Source organism: Podarcis filfolensis (genome assembly GCF_964270895.1).
Source record: "Podarcis filfolensis genome assembly, chromosome: 17".
In the NCBI taxonomy this organism is placed as follows: domain Eukaryota; kingdom Metazoa; phylum Chordata; class Lepidosauria; order Squamata; family Lacertidae; genus Podarcis; species Podarcis filfolensis.
Window position 1 is genome coordinate 3,505,639 of NC_139621.1, and position 19,138 is coordinate 3,524,776.

General features: G+C 44.8%; 1 protein-coding gene across 1 annotated transcript in view; it reads left to right on the plus strand.

The window, feature by feature from the left end:
* Window positions 1–19,138, plus strand: part of BGN (biglycan) — a 49,009-nt gene that overhangs the window by 21,195 nt on the left and 8,676 nt on the right. The window contains exons 2-6 of the mRNA XM_083592403.1: window positions 11,720–11,968; window positions 14,815–14,927; window positions 15,990–16,203; window positions 17,331–17,441; window positions 17,847–17,940. Of these exons, the coding sequence (XP_083448529.1) occupies window positions 11,728–11,968; window positions 14,815–14,927; window positions 15,990–16,203; window positions 17,331–17,441; window positions 17,847–17,940 (773 nt within the window). The 5' untranslated portion in view covers window positions 11,720–11,727. The remainder of the gene's footprint in view (window positions 1–11,719; window positions 11,969–14,814; window positions 14,928–15,989; window positions 16,204–17,330; window positions 17,442–17,846; window positions 17,941–19,138) is intronic.

A 19,138-nucleotide genomic window follows, 5' to 3' on the forward strand; every position in this document is an offset into this window, starting at 1 on the left:
CCTGGAAGGAGGACACCAGTAGCAACTGAGTAAGCCTACCAGTGGGGGAAGGAAGTCTTTAGCACAGAAGCTCACCCCCTCTGCAGCTTCTGCTGATCCAAGAAAAAGTGGGCCATCATAATTTCCAACAATAATTTTCAAATAGTGTTCCAGGGAAATCTTGGATTTTTCTCAAAAGATTTTTAAAATGGGTCATTATTTCAATTAAGCGTGATGAAAAAATTAGTAATCCGGACAAGTTGATGACAGTGGCTTGACTCTAGTTTGTTGTGATGTTTGAATGTGGCCACTTTATTTGTGTATTGTGGGGATGGGGAAATTGTGGCTCTCCAGATGTTGTTGGACTCCAACTCCCATCAGTCTCAGTCAGCATGGCTAAGTGTCCAAGATGGTGGAAGTTGTAGTCCAACAACAACTGGAAGACCGCACAAGTTCTCCACCTCTGGTGTAACGCATTTCCAAAGGTACATTACTTGGAGAGCTGTAACAGTTTCCCCAAAAGCAGCCCAAGCCATCTCATGCATGTACACGTGACCTTTGAAATATGACATTTGACGTCACTTTTGACATCTTCTTTGTCACCCTGTGTACAATTTATCTGGCATGCCTGCTTGCTTTTAATATGCCAATACAAGTAAAAATGAGGTGGCTGGCCTAAAATTTAAAACTCTTGATTTATAATGGGGAAAATAATTTGCACTAGACATGTCTGCGAACGGGAAGTGGCAGTGTTAACTTTCCATGTACAGTGATTGACATGTGGAGGAGCATTCAGGCATGTGACGTTCTCCCTGCCATCCGAGAACATCACTGAGGAGGAGGAGATCAAGCTGGGGCACGCAGGAAGGCTGTCCTTAGTGGCTTCAGTGAGCAGGGCAGGTGGGGCTCGGGATGAGTGTCAACAGAAGGCTTCTTATAAAAGGATCAAAGGTATGCGTCTGTGCGCTAAATTTGTAGACTGGGATGCACGGTTCCCTCCTGACACACCGACAGTACAGGGCAGGACTCGCTTGTGCTGCCCTTGCAAGACCTTCACCCTCCCTGCATGCCTTCTTTGCACAAATGAGAGAGGAGGAGTGTCTGGATACCACCAATGTGTAATTAGAATGAGCATTTTGGCCAGTTAAGAGTTGCCCGGCAATAGGGATGCAGGATAATTCTGAAAAAAACAGAAAAGGGAGTGGAAATTGCCAACATTCACTTTTTTCTCCCATGTCCAGAACCTAAATCAATCCAGCAAATACAATTGGGATCCACTGCTCTTGTTGCCTTCGGTCTGAAAATGAAAATTAACTATGTTTTCTTCCCCATTTGTGTTGCATTTTCTTTGCATTGAAATGAATGGGATAGAATAATGAGATGACAATGTTACTTATGTAATTAAGTATGTAAATTGCACAAGTTAAGTTATTTTGGCACAGCAGACAGCAAGTCAAATAACATAGTTTTTGGTGGAAGACAAACTGTAGCAGAACAGAGATGTGCTGCATGCGATGAATACAGGGCAGAACAGAAGATGTTCCCCATCTCCAGGTTCAAACCAAATATGTTTCCCAAAGTACATTCAGATCAGCTCTGTTTTCACATGCCTCCAAACCCTGTATTCTGAGTCATATCCATTAAATTTGGAAGCTGCTCAGTTTCCTGTGATATTTTGTATTTAGAAAGGTGTTTGTTCAGCTGTAGTCCATAACAAAACTGACAGAAATCATACTTAAAGAAAGCAGGCAAGATAAAATTGAACTGATCCATAACTGCACAAACCAAAATATAATTGATCCAAAGTATACACAAGGAAAGAGGTATAGCCATTAAATGTTCCCTTTGGTTTCATCAAGGCTAACACAAAATTAGCCACAATTGCTGCTTGAAAACAGAAAGATCTATTTTCTGTTTATCTTTGAAAACAGAAAATCAATTTTCTGCAAATTGGACCCAAACTCTCACTCCTCATAATCCTCACATATAGGACAATGAAATAATTATGTGAATACCTACTTGATTTATCCTGTTCTGCAATTGCTGATTCTCTGCTGAGATTCCTGCATTACAGGGAGTTGGGCTAGAAAAATCTCAGTCCCTTCCAACTCTACAATTCTATTATTCTGTTGGTAAATCTTCCATCTAAAACAGCAGATTATGTTAACTAAAAGAGGGTATAAGCTTTCCTCAAAGGGAATTTGTTGGCAAAGCTATTAAATAATTTTTCAGGCTCTGCTGATGTTTAGTTGGGGTGTACCAGGGAACAGTACTGTTTATACTGTTTATAGACTTCCTTCAGCTTGTTCTTAAATTCTAGTTTGGCGAAAGACCTCTTGACTCCATAGAAGCTGTAAGAATGGATCAGCCAAACCATTCTGTTCTGCAAAATATCAAAGCTGTGCTTGTCCAAGACTTTCTGCTGCCCAAGCAGAACCCAAATGGCACCTTCCTCTATTCTAGAGCCAACATTTTAAATCGGGGGTGGCAAGAACATAGATTGGGATCTACTGGCAGAACTCTGGGTGATTTGCAGTGGATTGACAAGTATTTCTGTCTTCTAATTTTCTAACAATGTCAATTAAAAAGATCCCTCCCCAAAAAGAAAGATTATTGAAAAGGAATGCTTGGTTGGAAAGGAGTGGAATTTGGTGTGGAAGGATGTGAGTTTGGTTCTGGTACTGATCACAAATTCCTGGCCTGCATATGTGCTCAGAGGTACTATTTTCTTTAATTCTTAATACCCAGCACATTTTTCCATAGGGAAATTTTGTCCTCTGCTCCATTTGTTGGCCCTGGGGGCTCAGGAAAAAAACAAGCCAAACCCTGCCAGCCTACAGTTCAAACTCCTGCTTTCAAGTGTCTTGCTACACCATTCAGACAGCATTTCCTGCCATCATATAAGTATCCTCCTAAATCCTGCTGCCTGAAGCAGCCTGCTTCATGGTAGCCTCTGTCCCAAACCAGCTCAGAGTTTGGATAATCTACCTTCCTGGCATAGACATGCGTTTGAGCCAGAAACTAAAAAAGAGACAATTGCCATTTTGTTTCTAGAGTATGGGTTTTCAGTTCTAAGAAAAACTGAAGGTATAATTTAGGGGCACCAAATATTGGTAGTAGAAATATTTAATATGGGAAACCACCTTTCACTAACCTGGTATCCTCCAGATCTTTTGGACTTCAGATGATGGGAAACAATCTCTGCCCAGTCTTGAAGCTGAGGATATTGCTCTGATTTGAAGATTTTCTTAGAATGGGCAGGCGCACCAGCATTCTGTTACACTGTCCTCTAAAATCTCAAAACGTCTGCTGAGGCCTGTGTGCAAGAGGACCATCTAGTTCCCCATCCTTGATTTAAGGTGCAGGTGCCTTAAATCTGCTAACCTGCGCAGCTGGTCACTCTCTGTGGGAGCCAAGGTTTAGATTTAGGATTAGGAGGAAAGGGTTAGGGCACAGCCCAGACAAAGAAAAGAGTCCCTTTGAGCACTGGGCAATCTCACAACCCAAATTCGCCATACATTTAGGTTTAGGGAAAAGAGCTTCCAGCTTTGAGGCATCCAGGAAACTTTGAGCCTCTGGCTCTGTACAGAAAATTCCCTGTCTCTGGAACCTGTAGTAATGTTGTAAACCTTTGCCTCTTTAAACAGTATTCTTATTTTTTAAGGGTGTGTGTGTGTGTGTGTGGAGAAAATAAAAGCACACTCTGCAGAAAGGCAAGTGTCCAAGGAAAAAAGGGATCCATCAGCAGAGCAGTGTATGTTAGCACAGCCTCCTCTCCAAAGGTAACAGCTCCTTGCTCAGACTTTCTGCTAATTTCAGACGCCGGTTCAGGATTTGCAGTTTCCAGGCGTACCTTTGGCTAGGTCTCCACTGTTGGCTCCTGACCCTTCAGCAGTCAGAAAGGAAGCATCATGAGACAGACAGAGGCCCTAACTGGGAATCGCAGCCCTGAGCAAACCATGCTTTCTCTTACTATACAAGAATCCAGGGACTGAGACAAAACCTTCCTCGTCATTTTTGCTACCTACTTCTGGGTTTATTTCTTTAAAGCATGTTTACCCCATTTTGCAGCTGGAAAACTTCCCAGAGTGGCTTACTGAAATATACTCGGAGTCGACTGTGAAATTCATGCTCTTTATTCAGCTCATAGTAGCAATGAATGAAACTTTTCCCCAAACTGTCTAGCTAAATATACATTATTTACACAATGGGCCCCGCGTGATTGGCTAATTTCAGGCTGCTCCTGCAGGCCAGTCAGGCTGCTGATTCACTTCATCCAGGTCTCTGATTGGCTGTTCCTGCAGGCCAATCAAGTCGCTGATTCCCTTCCACCTGGAGCTGGATTGGGTGGCTCCTGCGGAGCAATCAGACTGCTGCATTCTGGATCCTATTGTTCTAGGATTCAGCTCAGTACATAACACTTACATAACAAACAAGAGAGTCCCTACCTTCATGCTTACAATGTAAAAAACACTACATAAAAGAAAAGAAAAGGGGGAAGGGAACAGAGGAAGAAAACGAGCAACCTGTCACCAGTTCTTAAAAGAAAGGTGAAGAATCACTTTTGGTTTGAGAGCTAGATCTGAAGGTGACCAGGCCTCCATGGGCCAAACCTGCCAGTCACCTGACATCATGTTGCTTCTTTCCCCATAATGTATTCACTGCGATGGTGAGGATCAAAGAGTTAAGCGGGGCACTCTTGGCTGATGGAAATCTTAGTCTGCCAACTGCCACACACTCTACTTTTTCTGCACCCCTGCAGAGTTGCAGCATTCACACAGCCGTGTCCACGACACAGAGTAATAATAGGGAGGCTCCACCTGGTGAAATCTAGGACCCTGGGCTGGGAAGAACTAATGACCTTTTGCTTGAAGTTTCCAAATCTAGTATTCGCCAAGGTCTGGAAAAGATACTTCATGAACATGGCTTTTAAGATTAGATCCTAAGTGGTGGTCGTCCTCACTGAAAGAACTTCTTGCATCTTAGTCTCCAGTACTGAAGGGAAGCACACAATGTTTCCACTGTCATTTGGAAATCTGTCCGGATTTTGACTGTTTGAAATATGGCAACCCTAGTCAACCCTGATTATTTAAAAAAAAAAAACTCTGAGCATGTGCAGTTTTTGCATTTTAAATTCACTTAAATCCTGCTACCATCATGGCTATGTGAATAAAATGGGGTTGGCTTCTGCTGCCCTCCTGCTAAACATGCTTCCTTAAGAATAAACACAATTTATTGTGCATTTTAGAAGTAAAAATAATAAAATGAGCACCTGTAACTATGGACAGGCCCAGCTGCCCCCCTTCCCCCACTCTTGGTGCCCCCAACTCCCTGAACTGTGGGACCTGCGCTTTGACCAAATACACTGCTGCCTATAAGAGCCAAATATCTTGACATAAAAAATGGGAAACTCTTATCTTTTTGTACTTTTTGGGGGGGCAAACAAAACGAAAAAGAAACATAATCAGCTCACTTGGGGCGGGGAGCCAGATGCTGCTGGACTACAGTTCCCATCATCCCTGACCATTGGCCCTGCAAAGAGGGGCTGATGGGAGCTGGAGTACAGCAACATCTGGAGAGTGCCACATTGGCTGCCTCTGGCTCACACCTGCAATAGAAATAGTCCACCAATATGGGCTTAAAACATATACATATAAGCAGCCCCCATGTCCAAATAGAAATGAAAAGCAGGCAAGCCTGCTTTGACAGTGGAGAGACTTTGCACAGCACACTCACTGCATGACATCAGCTCACATGAGTCCTACTTCCTTACAGTAAGAGAGCGGGCGTGGGACCTGCACAAGCTAGTCACAATGATCTCACCTCTCGGCAGGCATTGCCATCTGGAAACCCATGATGACTTGCTATAATTTTCCACATCTAAAGACCTGGGGGAATTGGTAGGGAGTGGGGTGTGGAGAGAGAGAGAGAGAGAGAGAGAGAGAGAGAGAGAGAGAGAGAGAGAGAGAGAGAGAGAGAGAGAAGTGCCAACTAAATCCATGGCAGGCTCCCATCGTTTTCCCGCCCGTGCAGCACAGTCCAAAGAAACCCTCGTGGGGGGTGGGGAGGCAAGGGATATGTCTCTTTCTGACCACTACAGGCCAGGAGGCAGGCGAAAATAGCTGGTAAATTACAGTCCTGCTATTCTCAGCCCCAGGGAATTACAGGACGCCACAACCTAAGCAAAGGAGCTCTCCTTTCTTAAGGACCGGGTGTCTATAAACTTCTATAGCTATAAACAGTGCTGATTTGGCTTGCTATAGGAAACTATATGCAATGGGAAATGCGGACAGGGTGTCTTGTGTGTGCTGCTATACAGAAGACAATCCTCCGTTCTGAAGGGCTGCCAGAGGACAGGCCTCTCTTTGAAGGTGTCCTCCCTTGGGAAGGCTGTCCTGTCCCAAGTCTGGTTGAGAAGATAAGGAGCAATAGAAAGGGAGCCTTGAAACTTCCTATCAACAGTTAGCAGCACCTGGTCAGCAAAGGGAGCAGGCATATCAGTTGTGTGGCATCTCCTCTACCATGGTGAGATGTGTTTCTGTTTCAATGACAGTAATCCTTCCCAGATGTATTTATTATTTCTAAGTATTTCTAAATGACCATATGCAAATTTGCACCCTCTTTTTTGGCAATAGTGACCCTAAACATGGATGACTTGCCCACCATTCATCTCTCTGGAGGTGCACCTGCCATACAGAATAGGCATAAGGTGCTTATATGTACTTGGAGGGTGAGGGAAATCACTGTGCCTGGGTACTGGTAGCAAACACAGGACTGGGAATGTGTGGAAGCGAACTTGCCAAATATGCATACAGGAACAGTGGATCTTTATAAGCCACACAAATATGGAAACCACTTTTATCTGTATGCACTTTGCCTCTCATCTTCAAAAGGTGTACATTTTTGTTTCGCATATTTACAGCACACAAGGATTCGAAGATGTTTTAAGCACACACATACACGAAAGAGTAGATTTACAGGGGTCAGCAAACTTTTTCAGCAGGGGGCCGGACTATTTTTTTGGGGGGGAGGGGGGAATGAATTCCTATGCCCCACAAATAGCACAGAGATGCTTTTAAAATAAAAGCACACATTCTACTCATGTAAAAACACGCTGATTTCCAGACCATCCGCAGGCCGGATTTAGAAGGCGATTGGAACGGATCTGGCCCCCAGGCCTTAGTTTGCCTACCCATGGAGTAGAAGATGCAAGTCAGTAACCTCTGGTTTATGCTTCTCTAAGCACCAGCTTGAGTGGTTTCTGATGGAGATAGCTCTGGTAGGAAAAGAGCAAATGTTAACAGCTGAGCCAATGGAAAAGATATTCTATTTAATGCAACCAGGTGGAATTAAGAGTGGGAGACAGTGTAAGTCTGACCCATGGGGCACACTATTCAGGGGCTGGGGTAGCTTAGTCAGTAGATCATTAGACTCTTCATCTCAGAGTTGTGGGTTTGAGCCCCATGTTTGGCAAATGTTTCCTGAATTGCAGGGGGTTGGAATAGATGACCCTTGTGGTCCCTGCCAACTCTACAATTCTGTGATTCTATTATCTCAGCAAAACCTCATTGGAATTAAACAGGAAAGCTCTTGTGCTACTCCCAATCATTGGCAGAGTTTGTGCAGGGGACTTTCCTGTTGCACCAGGTCCCCTATTAAATAGAAGAAAGGGTATGTGCTGCCATTTCAGGATTTTTCTGCCTCAGCCAACAAAATGTCTTGGGTGGGCCCCCCATACTTAACATATAAAGCTCTCCAAATCCCAGCGCTCAAAATGATTACCAGCCATGGGTACATTAGGTGCTGCCTGGAACAGAGAGGTCACATCCCTCCCCACCCAGAGGGCTTTTGCAGCCTACATGCCTTGGATAAAGAACAATTTTCAATAATTGACAACAGTGAGGGGAGAGCCGAATGGCAAATGAAGGGGTGGGTGATTTCAGCCATTTATACTCTGTCTGCTTGCCAAAAGGCACTCTGAGCAGACATGCAACCACACAAAATTTAAGAACACAATACAAACCAATTAAAGTTGATTCAGAATTCTTGCATGCACAAAAAATGCTTCCTCCTCCGAAACAAAAAACAGACTTCTTGCAATATGGAAAATGATGGGGAAATATATGGGAATGGATGCTCAATAAGCACCAGTGTCATCTTACCTCTTCACAAACTCTGTATAAACAAATCAGGATGAACACCCAATAAGCAGGTTGTTTGGAAGCAGCCTCTGTCCTAATTTCATTTCCCTCTGATTAAAGAGAAGCAGTGTCTCAGGAGGGCCAAAGGGCTTCAGCATGGAGACAAGCAGTGCTGCTGCTGCTTCTTTTTCAGGGGGTACTCAAGGGTACTCTGTACCAGCACATCTTTTTTGTTGTTAAAATGCGTGACACTTTCTGTAACTAAACTTAATGGTGAGTACCAGCACCTGTTTTTCTAGAGAAGAAAGCACTGGAGACAACTATTCTCAGGGACAGAGAGAGGGATTTTTTTAAAAAAGTAAATGTGAGGACTAGAATATTTTTCTCTTACATGTTTATTAAGATTTGAAACACAATGTTACTGAGCTTTAAAGCACTACAATTTCTCCTTCGTTCAGTATCTTCCTTTCTCGCATTCTATAGTTTATCACGGCAAAGGTGTGTGACATATCTGAAGGTAAGCAGAATCAAAGTGAAAATCTCTGTAGAAATGCTCTAAAAATAAAGAGAGGAGAGGGCAGAGGAAGGGATGTGATGCAACCAGTGCTATTTTTCTAGAAAAAGAGGTGCCTCCCTTATTTTCTTATAAAGGCAACAGCAGCCACCTGAGAGGTGCCGGAGTTAAGGTCCATCTGGAAAAAAGCCCTTTGTGCAACCCACATTTGGCACCGTCACCCTGAGGACTGGACTCCTGACGTTGACTGGCAGCAAGCGTAAGGATTCAAGGAAAGACATAACATGATGACAGCTGAAGAATAAGAGATATTAGTTTAGCTTCCTGAGCTGACTGCAGAGGGAAGGCCACCAAGGCAGATGATACAGATGTCATAGACCAGATGTGAGATTAGGTCACCACAGTTTAGTAGCCACCACAGAGAGGAAAAATCTGTTTAAAGGTTGCTTGGAGCTGGGAGAAGCGAACTGCAAATATTGTTCTGCTAAGGCAAAACCCCTGATGATACAAGAGTCTTAGAGAAGAACAAAAAGGTAGCCCAGTAGTAAACCACGTGGCAACAAACTGCCTTATTTCGATCAAATATTATTATTATTATTATTATTATTATTATTATTATTATTATTATTAAAATTTGTATACCACCCTTCATCTGCAGGTCTCAGGGCAGTTCACAACATAAAAGTTCAACACAAAAAATTTCTATGACCACAAACCAGAGGTGGGGAGTGGAAGACTTGAAGCAAGGGGTCTCCAAAAGCATAGAGAAAAAACTGGCGCTAAGGAAGAATCTCAGGGTAGAACGTCCTTCACCAACTTGGTGCTCTGCAGATGTTGAGCTACAGTTCCCATCAGCTGCAGACAGCGTGGCTGTGCTAGTTGAGGCTGTTGGGAGTTGTAGTTCAACAACATCTGGAGGGGTTAGCGAAGGCTGGGGTAGAGATCGAGATAGTGTCCCAAATACAAAGGAAGCCTAGTGGGAAGGTACTCCCTCAAATGCATTGTTTTCCATAAGAGATATGAGCTTGAGAATTGTAGGAGTGGGCTGTGCGTGGCAGTGACCGTAACCTTATTACCTTCCTTTGTTTAGCATATGGTGGGCTATGCATTGAAACCACACACACACACACACACACACACACACACACACACACACACTTAAACCTCCGCAGCTGGCATTTAGCTTTCTCAAGAGGCTCCCCCTCATCGCCCCCAGGTCCCAGTAATGTTTCCTGTGCAACCAGAAAAAGGCAAACCCTCTCTACTAATGTTTTCAAATGCATCTTGGCAGAAACCAGTTGGCATCCTCAGAGGAGCAATGTTACAGCTGCGTGCTGCCCTGTTCCAAGTCGCAGACTGAATAGAGGGCAACAAAATGCAGCTGCAAACTGCAGGGTCTGACACACACACACACACACACACAAACACAGAACCCTGGTGGGCCAGGACCACAGGCCAGGATCCAGGCTGTGAATGCAGCCCCTGCGGGCAGATTCAAGAGATCTTTGTGCACAGTCAGTTGTGTTGCAACTCTTGCATACACACTTCCTTCCTGTGGATACTTACTCATGGGTCCCTCATCAATTTCTCATGGTTCAGTCACACACCCACCCTGTTTTTCAATTCCTGACATGGTCAAGTCACTAGGAAGTACATGTCTCCCTCAACTATTTACTTACTGGATTTATATCGTTATATATTCATTAGCATGCACTGTTATTTACCATACAGCCTAGTCTTGCCTAGAGCATAATCTCCTACCATGTGCAGGGAGGGTGTGGAACAAGAGGGCCACAAGAATAGGAACAGGGTGCTTTTATTGTGGTGCTTTTCATGCATGCAGTTTGTTGCAGCATCTACATGACGTCATTGTCACCAAAATGCAGGCCTGCATTTTTTCTTACTCTATTTGATCCTAAGTTACCCTTTTTGGAGCAGATCTGAGAAGCAAACTGCTGCCAATGATCCATTTGCAATGTTCCAGCAACAAGTTTACAGTATTGAGACCTCACTTGAAATACATTATACATTAATACCCCCATCTGGAAACACAGGCAGGCACACACGCATGAACACACACACATGCACACAGACATGTACACATCCCATCCTTCCTCCAAGCAGTTTGCAGGTTGATATGTGGTACTTTCTACATTTTTATCTTCGCCACAACCTTGTAAAGTAGGTAAGGAAATGGCCAAATTTACGTAGATGTGATGTCAGAAGCCATATTTGTGCTGCTTCCATGTAAAACAGAGCAGCAGGTTGACTTACCGGTACATCCTATGTAAACAGGAGAGGAGCTGAACACTCTTTTCTGGGCTCATCCACACCTACCTTCTGGTCTGCACTTTCTAGGCAATTCAGGTTTTCCACGGCTCAGACCCAGAACTTTAAAGCATGGATCTGTGCCTGGAAACGCAGCACAAAAGAAAGTCTGGATGAGCCCGTTCTCTCTCATCTTTACATCCATACCGTCTGTTCCTTCTGGAGACATCCCCTGCCCCTCTCACTTCCAGTACCAGAGCAGGAAGTGCCTGTACAAAAGACCAAAGGGAGACAAGGCAGGCCAGGGCACAGCTCTCCACGCGTTAACATAGTTTAAGGACAGTTATATGGAGGACAATATTATAAGTTGGGGAGGCAAGGCTCCCCTAAAATATCTTGATTCAGTAAAGGGTAAGAATGTAAGTAAACCCCTAAATTCATGGGTCTAGTAGGGGTTGGATTTTAAGTCAGTTTTCCTGTGTCCTGGGAACCGCCTGACGGAAGAACCATGACAGGAATGGCCAAGCCATTAACCCATTAAGAAAACCATTAACAGAGACTCTCTGGGCCAGACAGAAAATGGGGAAAGCCCAGTCTGAGGTGCCAGAGGGCCAGAGTTTCAGGAGGGAGGGGCAGGATTGCAGTGGGCAATGAGGTAAGTGAACAGCAGGTGCCAGACAATGCCATTCTGGCCCTGCTGATTATGAACACTAAGATGCTCCATGATTCTAAAGGCTTTGTGGATCTCACATCTTCGGTCCCTCACAGCACAATCTGACTTCTGTCATTCTCTCTCTCTCATATTCTCGCCTAGCAGCTCCCACTATGGAACACCTTCTTCTGCTGATGCCCCTCTTGGGTCTGGTGAGCGGTGACCTGCCGTTTGTGCAGAGAGGCTTCTGGGACTTTTCCATGGATGATCCTAACGTCCAAGAAGAGGAAGAGGCGTCTGGCATCTTCCCTACGTCAGGAGGGGCTGAGGCTGAGGACACCGTGCCCTTCTATCCGGGCCTTTGCCCCTTTGGCTGCCACTGCCACCTCAGGGTGGTGCAATGCTCTGACCTGGGTGAGTAGGAGCACGGGAGCAAAACAGTGGCCGAAGACTCTGGGGGCCTCAGTTCTGTTGCAAACAGGGAGTAGGTGGTGTGCCACTGGATGAGGTAGACAGAGCTAACAAAAGGGCTCAACATATTACTCTGAAAACTATTGTTGGGGAACTTGAAGCGCATGGAGCCTGCTATCGTGGTCCAAGTTTCAGTCACACACTCGGGGCCCAACTGCCTCTTATACACAAGGAAAGGGGAGCCTCCAAATCCCATTGGACTCCAACTTCCATCGGCCCCGCTAGCATGGTCAGGGATGATGGGTGTTGTGGTCAAACTGTATTTTATTTTACTTATTCCTTGCATTTAATAGCCCACCTTTTCCTCCAATGAGCTGAAGGTGGCAGACATGGTTCTCTGGCTCCTCATTTGATCCCCACAATAACCCTGAGAGGCAGGTTAGGCTGCGAAGCAGTGACTGGTCCAAGGTCACCCAGTGAGCTTCATGGCTGAGTTTTAACTCTGGTCTCCCAGATCTTATTCCAACATGCTAACCACTACACCATATGGAAGGGCCGCAGGTTTTTTGCCCGCCCCCACCTTGCAGTCTTCAGTTCCACCCTCTTAGGCAGGGGTCAGCAACCTTTTTCAGCCGTGGGCCAGTCCACCGTCCCTCAGACCATGTGGTGGGCCAGATTATATTTGGGGTGGGGGGATGAACAAATTCCTATGCCCCACAAATAACCCAGAGATACATTTTAAATAAAAAGACACATTCTACTCATGTAAAAATCTGTGGGCCGGATTGAGAAGGCAATTGGGCCACATCCGGCCCCCGGGCCTTAGGTTGCCTACCCCTGCTCTTAGGCTACCCTATCTTTTGCAACACATGCCTGGTCTTAATGGTGCTCTATCACCCTCTGTTGGTGGTTATGCAAAATAGCAATTAGGAGGCCAACTAAGAGTAAAATGCAAGGTCTTATATAAAAAAGACATATAAAATAAAGGTAACTGATCAACCATTGTAAAAGAAAGAAAGAAAAGAAAAAAGGAACTGAGTATTTCCTGACATTGTTTGGAAGCTGTATGTTGATGGCCCCATTTATCAGGAGTGATTATAGTTTTGGACTTGAGGGTTCTTCTCAAACCCTCAAACCCTGTGTGTCAGAATATGACAGTATTATATGCTTGAGAGAGACCTACGCTTGGTTTTGGTCCAAATTATTTCTAGCAACCCATATTGGAGCAAACCTGGAGAGCACCAAGGGGTGTGTGTGAGAGAGAGAGAGAGAGAGAAACTCTCCATGTGCGTTTTAACAGGAGGGAGGTAGAGGTAAAGGTAAAAGGTAAAGGACCCCTGGACGGTTAAGTCCAGTCAAAGGCGACTATGGGGTTGCAGCACTCATCTCACTTCAGGCCGAGGGAGCTGCGTTTGCCTGCAGACAGCTTTCCGGGTCATGCAGCCAGCATGACTAAACGGCTTCTGGCACAACGGAACACTGTGATGGAAGCCAGAGCACACGGAAATGCCATTTACCTTCCTGCTGCAGCCATACCTATTTATCTACTTGCACTGGTGTGCTTTTGAACTGCTAGGTTGGCAGAAGTGACAGGAAGGAGGATACAAGTTAGAGCAGCATTCCCAATCCATGCCTAACAAACTCATGTTTAACCCAGAAGTGGATCTAGGTATTGTTGGGTTTCCAGGAAGCACAGCATCCTCACCCTGCACAGCCTTCTGGAACCCCACATATCTCAAAGGACTAGTGACTCTGATAGCTCAACAGATTCTGGGCATGGTTCTGCAGGTCTGGAGATCCCCCCACACTCTCAAATCTGCCACTGAATCAAAATATGAGGCAGTTTCTCCCAGCTTCTATATACATACAATGGCTCTTTTGTCAACCTCCCATCCCATACTCCATAGATGTTGTACAGACCTGTACAGGTGTTTTGCATGGTAGGTGAAAGAGAGGAAGACCAAATGCCCAGGAGAAACTGGCTCCCTCCCAGTTCAGCAGTGCTTTTAAACGCATGCTGTCTGAGTAGGAAGAGCTGGCAGCCAGGGGACGTTGCATTTTTACTTCAAGGGGAGGGCCTGGCTAGATGAGAGGCAGCACGTGCGTCCAGACTAGTCAGTTTCCCTCCTGCAGTGGCAACACACCTTAGACTCCTGTTTGATGCAAAGATGGCATTGCTCTTGCTTTTTACAGGCCCTTAAATTGGTCATCATGGGACGCGGGTGGCGTTGGGGTCTAAACCACTGAGCCTTGGGCTTGCCGATCAAAAGGTCAGAGGTTCGAATCCCCACGACAGGGTGAGCTCCTGTTGCTCAGTCCCAGCTTCTGCCAACCTAGCAGTTTGAAAGCACACCAAAAAAGTGCAAGTAGATAAATAGGTACCACTCTGGCGGGAAGGTAAATGGCAAATGTGCGCTGCTCTGGTGTCGGTGTTCCGTTGCGCCAGAAGCGGCTTAGTCATGCTGGCCACATGACCCAGAGAAACTGTCCGCAGAGCGGACAAACGCTGGCTCCCTCAGCCTGTAAAGCGAGATGAGTGCTGGAACCCCAGAGTCGTCTGCGACTGGACTTAACTATCAGGGGTCCCTTCACCTTTACCTTTAAATTGGTCATTAATTTATCTCTGCAGTGCAAGAGTTTCACTCCCAGAATCCTTTGCAACAGTGCAAAGAATTCTGGGACATGCCTGTTTGATTTGCACCATTCTGTATCCCTTTGGGTAGTAAATTATCTTGGGCCAGTCCTGGCTCTGCCCTTCTGGGCTGCTTAGCAACTGCCACAATGATTTAACCTGCCCTATTAACTTTTCCTACCCCCTCTATCCATCCTTCTTCACCTGCTTCATCCAGGTCTCAAGGAAGTGCCTAAGGAGATCTCGCGAGATACAAAATTGCTAGATCTGCAGAACAACCACATTACTGAACTACGCAAAGATGACTTTAAGGGGCTGCATCACTTGTATGTAAGTATGGCAAAAGCTTCCTCAGTCTTTATTGTGAAAGAGGCTTGTGCAAAGGCTTTGAGCCCCTGTCTCTCTGCTCTGCCTGTGGAGAGATCGCCACAACTCTCACTGCACTCCCTTAAAGCACATTTTAAAAAAGACAGCATTGATCTCCATCTCCTCCTCCTCACTTTATCTGTGCACTACCCTCTGCTGGTAGAATTAGGGTGTGCACCTGCATTTTTTCACCCTTGTCAACACAGGGCTTAGCCACACTTACCTTTCCTCCACTCTTTCCAAGCATGGTTTGCGCTTTAAAGCCCCATGTCCAAACACCCTTGTTTTGCTTTTCCTCCGGAGCTTTCCTCACAAAAACCTGCTCTTTAAAGCTGAATCAGAGCTAACAGCAATTCCAGTTTTAAATTCAGCTTTAAAGAAGAAGGTTTTTTGCAAGGAAAGCTCTGGAGGAAATAAAAGGGCACTTGGACACGGAGCTTTAAAGTGTGGATCTATGCCTGGGAAAAGCAGAGGAAAGGTAAGTGTGGATAAGTGCTGATGGGGAAATGCACTAGAAAGTGTGGGGCAACACTTGCTTCAATGCAACGTAATCTAACTTCCCCACAAACAAATCAGGATGAATGCTCAACAAACAGGTCAGTGCCCCATTATTCCTCCTGCATTTATCCTTCATTGTGAGAATCGAAGTCAGGATCTCCCCACATAAGCACCCACTCTTAAGGATATAAACAGCTGCCTTGCACTGAGCAAGTCCCCTGGGTCAGTAGTACGGTTTATTTTGACTGGTAGCCGTTCTCCAAGGTCTCAGGCAAGGACCATTTCCCAAGATTCTTGAAGGTGAAATCCAAGGGATTGAGACTGGAACCTCTGATATGCAAGCCTGGGTTTCCCTTCCCTAATACATCCCTTTCTGGACTCAAATGGTGGAAGGTTTCTTCCTTTCTCACTGCCCCATTCCTGGCCACTGGCAAAGTTACCTGGAGGATGGATCCCATTCCCTGTTCTATGCCCACCTCCCCCCCCCACGTACCTTGTCTCTCACATAGTTTCTTTCTGTGGATGCAGGCCTTGGTCCTGGTGAACAATAAGATCTCCAAGATCCACCCAAAGGCCTTTAGCCCGCTGCACAAGCTGCAGAAACTCTACATCTCCAAGAACAACCTGGTGGAGATCCCTCCTAACCTGCCCAGCTCCTTGGTTGAACTCCGCATCCATGATAACAAGATCAAGAAGGTCTCCAAGGATGTCTTCAATGGGCTCAACAACATGAATTGCATTGGTGAGACATGGCTGCTCTACTGGACTGATGCCCACTGGGCCGTTCCTCCCTAGACATGCTTTGTGAGCTGTCCCATTCCATGAGTTTTCTGAGGAACGTCGGAAGCTGGTCAGAATAAGCACTGGTTACTGCTAGGGATGGACATCAGGTTCTTGTTCTTTCCCCAATCTTAAATTCAATCCTCCATTTTTCTGCAGCAATCTGCAGTTTCATTTTATTTTATCCTCATCAAAATTTGCCAGCATTTTAGTGCAAATTTCTCTTGATAAACACATTTTGTATGCAGTTTTTACGAATGTACACATTTTTGCAAGCCGTTTCTGCTAACAGAATGCATTTTTATGTTCTTTTCATCAATATATTCATTTTTACACACACTTTCCCCTGATATGTGCATTTTTGTAAACATTGATTGATTGATTGATTGATTGATTAGAGAACGACATTGCAAAATTCAGATAAGTGCAAATTTTGAAGGTTGGCTGGGTTTAGGTTCTCATACTGTTTTGGAAAGTGTGGATTGTATAGATGTGCCTTTAAATGTGATCTGAAATGGATTGCTCCCCCATCCCTAGTTACTGCTTGTGGTTGTATAGAGGAGCAAGGCATATGACAAGCCCAGGTTTAGACTCTATCTTAAATCAAGCCATGGCTTCGCCCGAGCAGCGTAGCACCAGCAGGTCAGGGGGAGAGCACCATGGCCACGATCTTCCCTCTGGGAGTCTTCACATTCACCAGTTCTCACTAAGCCACAGTTTTGGCTTTTGCATTACTTGCAAACCAGGTCGATATCAGTTTATTTTCTACAGACGCATTTGTGTTCAAAGCAGTTTATAGAAAATAATGCGTTTGCATTCAATAGTACAGTAACCATATTAAATAAAAATTATATTATAACTAAAATACAGCACTAAGAATCCAAGAATTCCTTTTAAATATATCAGAGAAAATTATGTGAGCATAAAGCTTATCAGCAGGTTGCTTAACAATACTCCTTTGCATCTGGCCACCCTAGAGAGAGAAATGGACATAAAACAATTAAAAAGATGCCAAATGTTGGCATTAAATGTGGGTCTGATAAGAATGGGACGCTCTTGTTCTAGCTGACATGTTTTCTCTCCTCACAGAGATGGGAGGGAACCCCCTGGAGAACAGCGGTTTTGAACCTGGTGCCTTTGATGGTCTGAAGCTGAACTACTTGAGGATCTCAGAAGCAAAGCTCACGGGGGTACCTAAAGGTAATGTGCGTGACTTCTTTCTCACAGCTACCTCCTTATAGCAATGCTTTACTTGGCTATTCTTAATGTAATTTTCTGGTAGCCAATTGCTCTGTAAGACCAATGCATGCTCCTGGCTTTAGGACATGATTTCATAAAAAACATTGATTTGTGGTGCGGGCAGTGCTTTTTTACTAAAAAAATGTTTAGGGGTACTCTCCTTTTCCTGCTCTCATTGAAATACTGCCCCTCTATGAGGCCAAACTTAGATTCACAAAATGTTTAGGGGTATGCGTACCCCTGTGTCCCTCCAGAAAAAAGCACTGGTTGCAGGGATAGGCAAGTGGTACAGAAATGTAATCCTATCAATCTTTCTATACAATACATAGATATATAAAAATAATCTCTCTCCGCCTCCACAACCAGATCTTCCTGAAACCCTAAATGAGCTACATCTGGACCACAACAAGATCCAGGCAATTGAATTAGAGGATCTGATCCGGTACTCCAAAGTCTACAGGTAGTGTGAGCTGGGCTCCTCCAGATGGCTTGTTTATTATTATTTATTTTATCATTTATTAAATTTATATACCTCCCTTTATCCAAGGATCACAGGACAGTTTACAGCACAGTAGGTCTACAACTTATGCAAGAGTTGCCTTCCGGGAATAAATGCCTAAAGCCAAAACCACGTATAGTCAAAACAGATTGGGTTCAGTGGTGGGTGGGATTGCCAAAGTAATTTTTCTTGGTGATAGAATGATAGAAGGTGATAGAATGATTCCTATAGAGAAGAAACAGACTCTAGAGAAATAAAGTTAGAGCAACCTAGGAAATGGAGTCACCAGCTTTTTTGAGCCCCCAGGCACATTTGCAAACTGGCAAAATCACATGCACCCCACCAGAGCTGTAGCTACAGGGGGGCTAGCCAGTTGTTGTTGTTTTGCCCCGATTGAAGCCTTCAGAGGGGCACTCCAGCCTGTGTGTGTGTTAGTGCACGTATGCAAATGTGCATGGAGGTGTGTGCCAAACCGGGTCTTTGAGCCAGGTGTGGGCTCCTGTGTCCCTGCAAGCACCATGTTTATGACTCCTTGGCTAGAACAACATGCACAGACCATTAAGAGCCAGAATAGCCGCATAATATAAGCCATCTGCACCTGCGGAAATTTCACAACTATTGTGTTAAGTTTCCAAAGCTTTCTTTATAAAAAATGTGGTGGGTGGGTGGCAGGGAATGCAGGGAGGACAGAAATCAACGAGGGAAAACATCTGAGGCAAATATTTTGTTCATGACATCATGCAGATAGATGACTTTCCCAATTCATTTAGCTTTCAGATATCTAATATTTCCTCCAAAAGATAGAATAGGAACAAAATGGGAGCCCTATTCATGAATTCAAAAACAGAGTAGGAGGTCTTCAACAGGGGAGGGGGAGCAGAAAATTTCGGGATGGAGTGAGCACACCTCACAGGCAAGTAGACAGGGTTCGCCTCTTTCCCAGTGTAAACCCTTGCCCGTTTTAAAAAATATATATAAACAGGGCAGGTACAGTTCTTTATAAGGAATAGACACAAGAAAATAGAGGCAGCTGGAGCTTTTTGTAAAGCAGGTTTGAAGCTGGTATGAGTTTGTAGCATTGACTTGCACTCAGAACCATCAACTCCTAAATAGTCCTTCCCTTTCAAGTCTCAGCCAGTAGAGGGAGAAAGAGCCATAC